We start from the raw sequence: 14,670 nt of genomic DNA on the forward strand, positions 1-14,670 counted from the left end.
GCTCCTAGCGGCATGTTTCATTAATGCCGTCGCCTCTAAACCCCCTCCATAATTCAGCAGGCACTAGAGGAGCCGCAATGTGTCGCCACACAGCTCACTGACACCGGGGACACGGGGAAGGAGATAGAGAGGGGCTGGATGCCGAGGAGGTGAAAGATGGGTAGATGGGGGGGGGGGGTAAGGGAGGGAGGGGAAGTACAAAAGTGCGAGAAAGACTACAGTTCACTGCTTCTATCTGGTTGTTTCACCGCCCCGTCCCAATTGGCAGAAAAATCTGGCCCACTTTACTGTGTTGCCAGCAGAGGCTGAGCATTGCACCTACCATGCCTAGAAAGGACAATAAATTATTCACTCTCTGTTGTGCCCTCATATGTGCTAAATGCTGCTCATTCCCAGTTAGGCTGCCTCGTAACTTTACCTCCGTAAGATATCTTGTCAAAGGCCTAAAATGGTTCACAACAGATAAAGTCACTTTTATTTGTGATTTCTCTTTTTGGCGACGAGTTTGAATTATATCTTATGCTTCAGCGATACACTGTTAAGTGTATTAAGTGTGATTTCTCATTTAGTTTTGTCCTGTACATGTGCAATTACTTTTTGTATAATTGTTTTTCAAAACATACACATTTCTAAAATGCTGTGAAATGTAATTTAAGGGAGTTCCTAACAATTTGCTATCCCTGTTTGAGGTGTTGATTGGCCTAAATAACTGCTGCCTGCATATTTATATATATATATAGTTTTTTTTGTCTAAATATGAGTTGTATTGTTGAACCTGGAGATGAAGCAGATTTTATAACCCAGCTGAAAACATTTTTTTGGGGTTTGATTAAAGTTGATGTGATGCGACCGACTAAAAGAATTTGGTGCAATACTGAGCATGACTTGGTTCACTCTAAAATTTGGGAAATTGGATTTTAAAAATAATGACCTCAGTCTTTTAAAGTTATGACTTCTTCCTCACTATATTATTCTCAAATTTCTCTTTATTTGAATATGACCTGACTTCTCCCTTGAACAATATAATTAACATCTTTTGAATAATTTATCAAATGCCTTGTGGAGAAACACTGAGGACGCAGCACCAGGAGCAGGATAGGGCTTCATCGTCCTGCTCAAAGAGTGTTTCACCACCCACAGTTAAAAGTCATGAATTCACACGTTAGACATCAGAACCTCTTTATTAAAAGTGAATCTGTACGACATACAAATATAAAATCTTACTTGTCTGCCGATTGTAATACACTCTATAAGTCACAATGTCCATCGGGAGATAAGAGGGCCACACAGATGGCAGGATGCTGCTTGAGAAACCAGAACAACATCTCATAGTCGCTGTTCCATCGTGTGATGTGGAAAGTTCAGCGTCCTCTGCTTTCTCCTCAGGGCATCCGAGGCCACGGTGCTTCTGTGGAACACGGCGGAAATCCTCTAAACGTTCACAAGCAGTCGAGCAGTCAGTCTCAGAGCACAGACGTGACATTCAGTATGCCTCACCTCCGGAAGCACTGATGAATACGAGAGTGAAGTACGAGTGTTAATCTTTTAACATAACTCCATTTGGACAATAACAACCCATTTTATAATACATCCAAACCGATGTCAGCAGTTACAAATCGAAGCTTTGCTGTGAACTACATGAGATGAGTGCTGATGTTGACACAAATTCATAATTTAGGACGTAGTTAAGTGCTTTCACTCCGAGACTGTGCTTTACTCACCTCCGCATGACACTGACCTTGTTGATGGTTTTTAATATGGTCAGAGTTGGTGCACCTTCAGAATCCTTGAAAGTACCGTTTGCTGTCACTTTGCCATAGCACCATTTATTGCATTTTAACAAATATTATATTCAGTGTTTGCTTTTATTCTCCGTGTACTACTACTGCAATACTAGAAAAACACCACGTAAGTATTTTCCACTGACGTGAGCACTGGATAGTCATTTTTACGAGCCCTCAGTAGTTATGCTTCAGACCGCACCCACACCTGTAAAGCACTGGATTCCTCTGTTTCTGTTATTAATGATAAGACTTCATGCAGTCAAGTATTAACACGATCCTTCTCGCGCTGTCAAATCACCTCTGTTTGGAATCAGCTCCTTTCTGTGTGCAGCCTTGCAGATAATGGCTCTTTTGTTCAATGGTAGATCTGCCTTAAGTACATAACATGAGTAATTCATTTCCTCCTCCTCATCATCACTGCAAAGCAATTGCAGGACAAACAGTTTGCTGAATTTCAAGACGCACGTAAAGGGTGAGTCCTTGCATATTTAGTGAATGTGCTGTGTTTTATTAATGCAGACGTCCTGGCCTCACTTGCCTGAGGATGCACCAACCTGATTAAATCTCATTTCCCATGCTTCATTTTGATGTACTAGCATCAAACTAGGGCTGGGCAATAATACGATATCGATAATTATTGACTTACACTGCACAGTGCGGAGGAGGAACATGAGCACATGTTGTTAATTTTCTTTTTTTTACTTACTTTACACTTTAACAATAAACACCATCACTGATCACAAGTTATTAGGACACGTACAGGACTGATGTTTACTTTACCTTTGTGTGATTCGCTCCAGAGTTCATGAGACACACGTTTAAACCTGCGACACAACACGAGACATGACATGCACAGACAGGAAATCACACACACGCAGACCCACACTTTAAAGACAAGATAAAACTTTATTGATCCACACACCAGTGACAGTTGTCACAGCAGCAGGCACGTCAGAATGAGGTAGACAAGAGAATAAAGAAATGTAATAAGGCAAACCTGTAGTGGTTGGTATGAAATGTTATAAGTAAAGTGGCACAAGATGATTGTACGAGCAAGTTAAATCTGTTTTGTGCGTAAGAAAAAAAGTTTGTACATAAGAAGATTGTACATAAACACAAATGTGCAAAAAAGTTATTTTCTGGTTATTTGATTTATATCACGATATATACTGATATCGACTGATGTGAAAAATAATATCGTGATCCAGCCCTACATGTATCAAACCATCAATGCTCTCTTACGGTGTCATTCTGCCTCTGACTTTGTAGTTTTCCTCTGAACTGCACATAACTCCAGAATAAATTCCTGTCTGACTTTGAGCTGTACTTTGAGGAACAGGTAGAAGGAGCTGGTAAAAAGAAGTTTTATTGTCGGGACAAGATATCATAAATAGGCCCTGCCATCTTGTTGCCTCATCTGGCTCAGACTTCACAGCCTGACACTATTAGCCTGTTGAGAAGTTTTCTGTTGACTACAAGAAGAACTTCTACTTGACCCTTCTAACACATTTCCGAGCCAGTGAAGCTGCTTTTTGATTCTGAGGCCGTGCTTATTCGAGGATGTAATCTGCACAGCGCAAACATGAGTGGGGCCATGTTAGAATGAGGGCTTTTAGATCAATGTGCCTCCCCAGAGAGCTGCTGACTTTTTGTACTAACAATAGCACAGCAACAGTGATTTTATTACAGAGGGGGTTTAAGCACATCGGCTCTCTAAGTGTAAGTAAAGAAGAGGGATCTATTCTGTATGAGGACACAGCAGCAAACATGCTCAGCTAAATGCTTCCTGTTCTTGGTTGTGAGCATTTTTCATTCTTGAACTGTATCAGAAAGCGTGACAGTGCCTGCAGGTACATTCAGTGTTGTGTGTGTGTGAAGACGTAGAAGATGACATGAAGAATGATTTTTGATGATGATTTCATTTCCCCAATTTATTAGTATTTATATATTCAGAGCGATCGGACCGATTACGTAACGCACCTGTGGGATCCTAACCCCCAATCTGGGACATTATTTGGAAACAGAATTTTGGAATGAATAGTTTTCCTGCATTTATTTGTAAGTGATCTCCAGAGCGCTCTGTGCTCGTGATGGCACAGTCACATTCACTGCAGTGATTTTACACACTCTCGTCCTTGGTGATAAACTCACGGTGTTAGAAGACATTAAAAACTATTGATGACTCTGCTCTGCTGTTTAATGATATCTGAATGTCATTTTCTGTGAGTTGTTTTCAGTCTTTTTCAATCGAAGGTTCTCATGGAACAGTTATTTACTATATTGCACACAAAAGCAGTTTGCAGGTGGAGAATCTTAAAAGGCATAGCTGTAGATTATTTTGAATGCAGAGACAGTTCCTTACATAAAGCCTCGATGAGAACCTTCTGTTGTAGAGAACACGCTCTTCTTATATATATATAAACGTTGCAGGTTGTTTCTCATTCAGATTTTCTACCTTTTCAGCAAAAGTTAAAAAAGCTATGCAGACATCTGTATTTACAACATGATACCTCTTGTGGTTTGATCAGATGTTGGACAAGCTGCGGGACCGGTGGACCAACACTGGTCTCTGGGAGAAGATGGAACAACAGAAAACTGTGATCACTGAGCCCCGCGGTGGTGGCAAGGAGGATTTTGACGAACTGCTTCAGACCTACTACGATGCCATTAAGTTCTGTGACGGAGGAGGTCAAACTGGTAAACGTCATGATTCTGGTTTTGCAATATCATCCTGAAACCGCTCGTTTAGTCCCATGATGTTTGTAAAAGTTCATTTTGATAATCTCTAAATACACCTGCACCAAAGCCAACACAGTCAGAGTTCTGCTGGGTGTCATTTACTGTGGTTCCTCGTTATAGATGGTGCGTTGCTGATTGCTGTGTGTAGGGGTAAAGTGAGCGAAGGACTGGACTTCACAGACGACAACGCCAGGGCAGTGGTCACCATCGGAATTCCCTTCCCAAACATCAAAGACCTCCAGGTAATTAGAATGTTCACATCAAAATATCAAATAAGACGAGAAGTTCACAAGCCAGTCTTTAAACAGCACCGAGTGTGAACAGTCCAGGTAGGTTTTCTGTTTCTTGGGTGAATATGAGAAGACTATCCACCACAATGGAGGGGAAATGTTTGTACCAAAAATTAGTTATCTCGGTTTTAGGTTATATGACGGGTGTTTTTTTTTTTACTCAGAGGACAGAGACCTGAAGAATAAACTCTTTAACTTTATCAGAACAATTAAGCTCCACCCCTCTTTACCTGGGTCATAGAACATGTAATCTGTCACAGTACCTGCACACATGCATCGACAGATATTGTCAAAGAAATCACGTTGTATCCTCGTAAGAAGGAAAAGACTGTTGACAGCGGAAAACAGAACTTTATGACTTTGCCGATGCTGCAGGTCTGAACTGTGTCTGTAAGACGTCTGTTATTTCATTGATTCTGACCAAGTTCCAATATTTTGGATGCCATCAAGACAAATAATGCAACTCACTGACACAAACGCACGCACGCACGCACGCACGCACGCACGCACGCACGCACGCACGCACGCACGCACGCACGCACGCACAAACCGGCACCAAATAAGAGCATCCCTTTTTGGTGATCCGTGAAAAAAAATCCCAAAGCGATGTTGCTGTGTCTGCTCCGTCCTTAGCAGATAAAGTTGACCTTTAAGTTTTAGTCTCCCCCCCTCCGCCCCCTCCCTCCTCCCTTTCCTCTCCACATCCTCCTGTCAGAGCACGATGAAGCTTTCACTAACCTGTTCTGTCAGTGTCAGTGCAGCCAAAGCTGTCAGTTTCACCTCTGTCAGCTTTCAGGGCATTGCAGCTTTTTTTTTTATCAGATTTATTTATTTTTTTACTTTGCTTTTTGTGTGAGGGCTGCTCTTTTTGAACAGGGGGAGGTTTAACCCTTTTTTATGTTGTGAATATTTGAATAATTTACAATTGTGAGTGTAGACTCGAAGAATTATTGAAAATCTATATAGAACCAACATAAACATTAAATAAAATGTGCAAAGTGTTTTGTATGTTATGTTTGCCAAGTTATTACTATTGTACAAAAATTAATCGTGAATATGTCCTTAGCACTGAGTATCTTTTATTAGATATTAACTTTATCTTTAGTTGATTCAACATACCGGCAAATGAGAACCAAACGTGTATTAATCTACCTCTGAAAGTAGCGCCCGAACAAATGCACTACTTCCTCTTGTTTAAGAAATGTTTGCTCAAGGTACAGCTGCCATTTCTTTTTGAATGTAGCTCCAGGCTTAGGGGGACGAACAAGTCGTTATTTGTTAAATGGTTTAAGTAGAAAGTGATGTCAGGGTGAGCAATGACATAATGATAAACAAAACCAACCTAACAGGCGTAATCTGTTTCAAAATCATTAGTTTTCTTTTTGGGAAAATTGGCCTCAAACGCAGACCCTAAAGTAAATCTACCTCACTACAGCCTCACTGGAGACGGTAATGAATTATTATGTGATCGGTACTCAGTTGTAAAAATACAGAATTTCTTTTCCTTTGTTCCCCTTTGTTCTGATTTTTCGCACCGTGTGTCCCGGTAGCATCAGGTCTTGTATTCATGCCTGGTTCATACTGTAACTTGCTGACTGTTTTATCTCATTTGATTTGAATATGTCTGATCTGACTCTCAGGGGTACACTGTATTTTCAACTATTGGATCAAATCATTTCTGAGATTTCTTTTTAAAATAATATGGTCAACCTATTCAGACCACACTAGTCGATACTAAGATACTAGTCTCTCTTTTTAAATGTCCCTCTTTTCTACCACACCATTGTGTCCCTTACATTTTCCTCTTCCTCCTTTTCCACCTTTCGTTGTCTTCCTCTGCTCCTCTTATCTCCTCTTTCAGTAGCAGAGGCACAGTTGACCTCAGAGAAGCCCCGGGGGGCTTTAAAGATCTTTGAGCTATAACCTCATTGCACCACTGAGAGACTGGAGACACTGATACTAATGACTGTCAAAGACGTGCAGCTCACCATTGTGGCATGCTAAACATGCACAGACGCTGCTATAGCGCTCAGTCAGATGGACAATCCACACACACACACACACACACACACACACTGACACACACACAAACACACACACACACACACACACACACACACACACACACACACACACACACTGTATAGTCATACAATTGTCATTTCCACTTTTGCTGTCTGTGTCCTGTGAGCAAAATCTCATATCTCAAAAAAAGTAATTTCATTCCAAGACGATCATGAGGTAGCAAATTACACACTTTTATTTGATGTGATTGTTTTATATAAAATGGTCACAATTTCTAATGATGTCGTGCACCTTGGGTTCAGTGCCACCAACTCATGAAACCCAAGATTTTCGACTGTCCGTCTCTTTTCGAACATCTGAGTCTAGACTTTGATATGAACACATTACTTGACTTTTGTGTCTCACGTTCATCAACGGGAGTCAGGTGGTATTTCGAGTCTGCAGCAAAATCGTGAAGTACAGTTTTCCGCTCAGACTTCATCCCCAGACCGAGTCCACGTGACAGAAGCGTCTCCACTTCTAGATGCGCAAGGCTCCAATTTTTTTTGGCTGGTCTGAGTCTTTTGTGTCATGTTCACTGTGCTCCCATGTGTGACACGTTTCCACATTTTATTTTTTCCATGCGCTCCTGCTAACATGTTCACATCCTCCTCGGAGCACCAGACACATTATTGCATTCATTTTGTGCCAGGAATCCCATGACAACACCCGGTGCAGGGATAAGAGACCCAGCTTCTCTTGATGTAAACTTTTCCTGCACTCTAGATACCTGCGTTGCCTGCATTCCCAGACAGACATAACTCTTAAATTCCAAAGCTCAAGCACATAGCATGGAACTTTACTGGCCTGTTGTGTTATTGTGACAAAGATCAAAGTTTGAACTTGAAAAGTCCTCTGCAGTGAAATCCGTGCCGAAGGTGGTAATACGTTTATGTTGAGTTTTTCCAATGGCATGTTTTACAGTGAGCAGTCTTGCCGTGCACGAGTGAGTCAACGATAAGTTTAACAAGCAATAAAAAGACACTTACAACTGATAAGGCATCTCTCTTGGTTTAATGAAGGGATTAGCCAACCTCATGCTGCTGTCCTCTGTTAAAGACGAGCGCAGGAGACTTTTAATTCTGAGGCCTGTGAGCATGTTAAGGCGATTTTTGGAGGAATGCTGAAGAGTTCACGGAAAATCATCAAGCTGAGGGGATGATTGATGCTCCAGGCACATTTAAAACACTGTACATATGGCTTCATCATCAACCATTGAAGGAATGATATATAGTAAATGATGGCTGCTTGTATCGTCCTTGTCAGCACAACAGGCCAGCTTTAAAAAAAAAAACATCTAAGTCTAGTGATATGACTACTGACTACAGCAGCTGCTTTGAGTATTTCTGAAACTGCTCCCTGGGTTTTTCTCACTGGCCTCTGAGCAGTCACCAGATGTGAATCCAGTAGAACCTCTGGGATGAGGTAGAACAGGAGATTGACCGTGTTAATGTTGTTGAATCCTTAACACAGAGAAAGGAGGCTGTTAGAAAGCAAAGGGATGATACTGTGTATACTGAACAAACTATAAAGACTATAGGAGCACTGGGGAGCACAGGTTGAAGCCCAAACAAATCAGACCATCAGAGAACAGATAGAAAAATAAAGAAAACGGGTTCTACAGCTCGGTTCGTTGCCACTCAGAATTTGTGAAGCAGAAAGGCTCAGCCGTCACATAAATCTAAAATCTTAGCAGCGTGGCTTTATTATTCATTGATATTTTAAGTTAAGAAGGCAACTATTAAAAAGTAAGTAGGATTCAGTGTGAAGCCTTCTTGTGAGCTAATCCACGAGCATGTTGGAAAGCAGTGTGATAGTCCGATGCCCTTGTAAGTGTGTATGCACGCACACACACACATACATGAACACTGTCTTCGAGACGAGCCACTCAGCTGTCACCTTAGCCCCATGTCGCAGATGAGGCGCTCAGCAATCTCGGTGACAGACACAAGATGTCCTGGACTGCCAGGGGCGTGCACACTGACACTGATGCACACACACACACACACACACACACACACACACACACACACACACAGCCTGCGTAAAATGTAGCTCAAACAGATGCGCTCAGCTGCGAATCATGCCTACTGGTCAAATATATGTTTTTAGGGATGAACAGGTAGCTGTAGAGGACGGGGCCAAAGCAGCCGAGTGATCTCTTGACATTTTAACTAATCCTTTCTAGCTTGTGGTTTCTTGCACATTTGCGAGATTTGCTAGCAGCCAGAATTGGCTTTTTCACATATGCAACCTGTCATGTTAGATCGGATGGTGACATGGTAGAGAGCAGAGATGCGATGGCTCAAACGCTGAAATGGACTGTGATTACATTTAGATGACACCACCGACTCCAGGCTACTGGCCTTTCTGTTCCAGCTTCGGGTTTAGAAGTGGATTCTTTAACTGCTCCGGTGTCTCATACATTGGCAAACATCTCACCATGAAGCCAGCAACGTTTACAAGATATACTGTGACAGGTCTATGTGAGATGCCTCCCATTGAAAGCCTGCGCTACTGTTGAAATTTCATAGGGAGGGCTTTGCTTTTCAAATTACACAACTCTTCCAGGGTCCTTGTTCAGGTTTTCGTGGCGGCAGGTGTTACTCAGTTGTTTGCATGATTCCTTGGTGAGGTGCGATTAGTCATAGTCCAACTTTGGGGCAACATTTTAGGCTTTCCTGTGACTCGGCTTGCTTGTTTATGTACACAGTCCAGACGAGCCACAGTGGCATTGCGTGATGCGCGTGAGGTAACAGGCTGTACCTGCCACGGCCCCGTGTTTGGTGGCTCAGGGCGAACACACGGTACCTGTCAAAAGCAGTTAGAGCCCGTTCAGCAGCCTGCCCTGCATGGCATCCCGTCAGACGGCAGCTGAACTTTTCACTTGTCAATTCTGAAAGGTTAGCGCTAAAATCAGCAGTGACAGATGCAAATGGATGGATGCTTTCCTGGCATTTTTGCACAGGGATGCTTCATGTCACATAGACCACCTTGTCTGTCCCCTCCTAGTTCCACTATCCTCTGTCATGGCCTCTCTTTAGCCCCTTTGTTCCCCTTTCAGAACATATCTAACTGTGAGGACAGGTAATACTTTACCACTTCAGGCCCTGAGTAGTATTTGTTTTGGGTCAGATGTGCCCTGGATCCTTTTTGGTGTGACCCTTCATATTCCATATTAATCTAATTAGTTCATGCACGAAAGGCTCTCTCCCAGGTGATGCCACGCAGCTTTAGCTATTGTTCATTTCAGAGCAGGGTTTTAGTGTTTTATATTCGATGCTCGAGAGTTAGCAACCTCTTCGAGATTTGACGAGTTGAATCAAGGTGACGTGCAACAAAGTTGGTCTTCAGTCCAGGCTGGTGTTTGGAAAATCTAAGCTGCAATATGCAACATGAGATTATGTTCTTCTTTGTTTTTACCTGCGACCATGAATGAGCATGCAGGAGCCATGTTGGTGTTGAAAATGCATTTGCAAGTAGCTGCAATGGTTGTTTGTGATAAATATGCTGCTGCTGCCGCCATTTGCATCATTGTGGAAATGGTGCTCGCAAGTTGTGATTCATAAAATGTTGTACTGTTTGTCTGCAAAATGTTGTCACAAAACCTTAAAGCACAATAATAAGAGTTCATTTCTCAGATATAAACGAATCAAACATGTTGGTAACGTGTGAAATATTACTATTTTAAATTGTTATTGATACACAGAAATATGTTTAAAAAAAAAGTGCCATCATTTATTAACGGGTCTGTGGTTTCAGGTTGAACTGAAGATGAAGTACAATGACCAGCACAGGTCCAGAGGTCTCCTTCCAGGGAATCGCTGGTACGAGATTCAGGCCTACAGAGCTCTCAACCAGGCCCTGGGAAGGTAAATGTCCTGCGCAGCCTTTACGTTGTTGGTATTATTTTTTCCCTCGTGGGTCTGTCTGTGCATAATGTGGCCTTACTGGAGCAGAAAGCACCGTAGAGGAGTACAGGTGAACTTATAGCCACAAGATGCTGTCTAGTTTATTTTTGTGCTCTCACTCTTTGTACTTAAAACTTTAACCATCCCCTTACAGGTGTATTCGCCACAGGAATGACTGGGGCGCCCTAATTCTCGTGGACGACCGTTACAAGAACAATCCTAATAAATACATCACAGGTACACGTTGTGAGCCGTGGCTTCACTAGATAACTGCAAAGCGTCTCAACTTGAACACTAGATGGCAATAGTTATCCATTATAAGACCTTTGGTAACGTTTGTCTCCCATGTGTGTGTGTGTGTCTGTGTAATATCAGGTCTGTCTAAATGGGTTCGCCAGCTCGTGCAGCATCATGACACCTTCAGCAATGCTATGCAGTCTCTGGTAGAATTCTCTCAGGTGCAGCAGAAAGTGGAGGCAGCCCCTGCAGACAGCCAGACCGTGTGCTCCACGGCCTCACCTCCAAACTGTTGCTCTCCGGCAACTGTAGAGGGACAGGAGCCGCTCAGGGCCGCACTACCTCAGACACCCCACTCATGTGTCAAACTGCCTGAATCAAGCCCCGCCACCTTCCGTCCGTTTTCATGTGAAAAGCTGAAAACTGAACAAAATGAAAAAGCAGGTAAGATACTTAGAAATGTTGAAAATAGAGCTTTGGTGCTGCGGGAATAATATCTCAAGTCTCAATTTTAAACTGCTCCTGTTGTGAAGACCGATGGTGTCACTTTTATGATGGCATCATGTGACATCATCAGAGTTTGTAAATTCCTAAGGAAAGAAAGAAAAATTACTTTGTAATGTGGATTTTAGCCTGTTTTTCTTATTTTGAACCCCTGACAGGTTTGTGGTGACGACGCCCTGTTCCTCTACAGTGACATAAACCATCGATAAATAAATAACATAAAAGATTTCAGCCACTAGCACCTCACAGCTGCCACTGTTTGGGTCCTAATCCAATTATTTTGTCTTTATTGAAGACATTTGAATCAGTGCTGCTTTTAAAAAGACACCGTTGTTGTTACTGAGCCCAAGGATATATGAGCATGACATCACCACCAGAAAATATGTGGAGATGGCGTGTTTGCACATTGTCTTGGTGAGCGGCCATTGTCTGTGGGGGTCACGACGAGGTTGTTTGCTCAGTTGAATTCGGTGTGGTGGGTGAGGGTGGTAAAGGGACAGGCACAGACACCCCCCTCTTCTCCCTCATAGTTGGGGGTGGGGGCTATGGGATCAGTTGAGTGGCTTGCCTCATTACTGTAAGGTCTTTTGCATGCCTGAGTGGCGCTGGAGCGAGCTGATGAGCAGATGTTGGACTGTTGCTTTTAATTAAATCCCCTTGACCTTTGTTTGGGTTATATTGAGCGTAAGCCCACATTTATATGTTTCTTAATAAAAATAGCCTTGGCAGCCATGTTAGTGTGAATCCCACCAATGGAGTTATAAACAATTTCAAGTTTAAAGTTTTCTTTACAAATATAAGATGTGTAACGTTAGCAACACTGTTTTGTTTCCTTGTTGAAGAACGGTTGAAGACTACGCACAGTTTCCCAGCAGAGTCGCTCGCACCCAGAAGAAAGGCTAAGTCTCTCTACCACATTTTCACCTCCAGCCCCGTCAGCACCCGCTTCAAGAGGGCCATTTTTAAAGAGAAGCCACCCAGTAATGTCAGCCAGCACCTGGAGGTACCTAATCATTCTGATCACAAGGAGAACCAGGAGATCTCCTCTCCACAGAAGAACACTGAAGGGCCTCCTTGTCTTGAACAAGCGGCTGCAGACACTTCCAGTGAAGTCAAAGCGGAACCACTCAGTCTGGCTCTCGGGCCGTCTACAGGAGCAGTCCCTCCCAGCTGTGAAAGTGAGGCAGATGATCCAGCTGAAGAAGAAACAGATGAGGACCAGACCATCTTCTTTACTCCAGAACTTTTTGAGGATGAAGAAGACGAAGGCAACACAAAGGAGACGGGGACGGAGTCGCCTGCCGGGGTGGGTTCGGGGCCAGGGAACTCTCCCCTGCTGTCAGAAGAACTTTTTAGCTCTGAGCAGGCCCAAGGGCAAGCCTCTGCTTTTGATGGACAGGGTGCTATTTCAGTCAGTAAGGAGCGCACAGAGCTGTCACAGGGACGTGCAGAAGAAACCAGGGGACAGAAACAAGGTGAGGAGGGAGAGAAGGTGGGTAACCTAAGCAGGCAGGCATGCAGTAAGCTCCGCAGGCTGTCCAGGTCCAGACACAAGGTCCCTGCCACCCCAACAGGTAACTAACAATCTGGACACAAGGGATTGTGGTAAATAAGCAGAATATATAAATGTTTCCTCACTACATATATGTTATACAGACTGCTACAGACTTCACTATGTAATGTAAACTCTGACTTTATTCATGCTGCTGCTGCATACATTACATAGTTCTTTCCAAAATGATTGTTTCACTGTTGATCTTTTAAAAATCACCAAGAACGCTGTACCTGCCTCAGGCAACGAGCTCGCTCACTGTAACTGTGTGAGGAGAAAAATGATGAGGCTTCAGCAGAGCCGGCTCCCATCTGGATGTAGCTTCTCATTCAGTGTGACAGAGCATCACACTGAGGCCATTAAGGCCTGTTCTCAACTAACCACCATTACTTAAGCTGCAGCACTGATTGAATATGAATCTTAACAAATCATTAAAATACAAAACCGTGTACATCATCTGCAAAAAGCATGCCGCCATTTAGTTCTGTTTTAATGATGTTGAGGCACGTTACATCTGACATGCCTGATTGAACCTATAGCACAGGCTTTTATCTGTTCACTTTCAGTTCTAATTGTGTAGTTATGTGCTGTAGATTCAAGTGGGATTAGTGTGTGGGTCCATCAGTCTAATAATTCATGTCAAGTCTGTTAAGATGCAATAAAATTAAATATTAGTTTTCATTGTTTATTTCCCCTTTTCTTTAATTTTTCTTTGAAATGTATTCGAGTAACTTTAAAATGGAAATACTCAAGGAAAAAAAAACCTACAGATTTGATTACAGCACTGACGTAGATTAGCTTCATTGCTTTCAAAACAGTTTTTCTGCACAGCTGGACATTTTCATTCAGATTCCCTTCACAATAAAAACAAAATACAAAGAATTTAGACAGATATGTAATTATTATGATAGAAATCAAGGTGGGGGGTCAGGAGAAGCAATAAGGCTTCTATGCATGTGCCGGTGCATCTACTGTCTGTCCATCCTCTACAGGATAAGTTTGACATCATCAGGGACAAAGGTCCAGATTCACAACATCTACAATGAGACACCAACAGCCAGGAAAGGGACAGTGGTCCAGCACAGAGAGTCCGAGGGGTAGAGAGAGAGAGAGAGAGGGAGACAGAGAAAGAGAGACAGACAGTTTGGACACTCATATGCTTGAGGGACAACAACAAACACAACGATACCATCATGTTGAATCAACGACCCTTTCAAAGATGTGTATATTAAGTGTTAACCTTACTGAAGGATCGATTTATTGCAAGATCGTTGTATTAGTCCAATATTTTTTAGCAACGTTATCTAAAGAAGCACTGAAGGATTTGACAGGGATATGTTAACAATAATAACTATTTTAAATACAAAAAATGATCCCAGTGAGATTTCCACTCACTCACAGAAAGGTTTCTACATTTGTTTCATTTACATTTTATTTCACAGCATAATTCACCGTCATTTAGCTCGACCTCTTTACCTCCTTTTGTGCTCTTCGTGTAGGAAACTGATTTGTGCAGTACACTATGTGTAATCAGCAGCTTATGGGCATATTTGATTGTGTGTGTGTGTGTGTGTGTGAGGAGCTGAGGT

General features: G+C 42.5%; 1 protein-coding gene across 4 annotated transcripts in view; it reads left to right on the top strand.

Annotated features, from left to right (window-relative positions):
• Nucleotides 1–13,757, top strand: part of brip1 (BRCA1 interacting helicase 1) — a 30,552-nt gene extending 16,795 nt beyond the window's left edge. For all 4 annotated transcript variants that reach the window (XM_069534577.1, XM_069534576.1, XM_069534579.1 and 1 more), the window contains 6 exons: nucleotides 4,313–4,481; nucleotides 4,644–4,765; nucleotides 10,640–10,749; nucleotides 10,943–11,025; nucleotides 11,164–11,469; nucleotides 12,372–13,757. In XM_069534577.1, the coding sequence (XP_069390678.1) occupies nucleotides 4,313–4,481; nucleotides 4,644–4,765; nucleotides 10,640–10,749; nucleotides 10,943–11,025; nucleotides 11,164–11,469; nucleotides 12,372–13,111 (1,530 nt within the window). In that variant the 3' untranslated portion in view covers nucleotides 13,112–13,757. The remainder of the gene's footprint in view (nucleotides 1–4,312; nucleotides 4,482–4,643; nucleotides 4,766–10,639; nucleotides 10,750–10,942; nucleotides 11,026–11,163; nucleotides 11,470–12,371) is intronic.
• The last annotated feature ends 913 nt before the right edge of the window (nucleotides 13,758–14,670 follow it).

The sequence above is a fragment of the Paralichthys olivaceus genome, chromosome 11, assembly GCF_024713975.1.
Source record: "Paralichthys olivaceus isolate ysfri-2021 chromosome 11, ASM2471397v2, whole genome shotgun sequence".
Classification (NCBI taxonomy): domain Eukaryota; kingdom Metazoa; phylum Chordata; class Actinopteri; order Pleuronectiformes; family Paralichthyidae; genus Paralichthys; species Paralichthys olivaceus.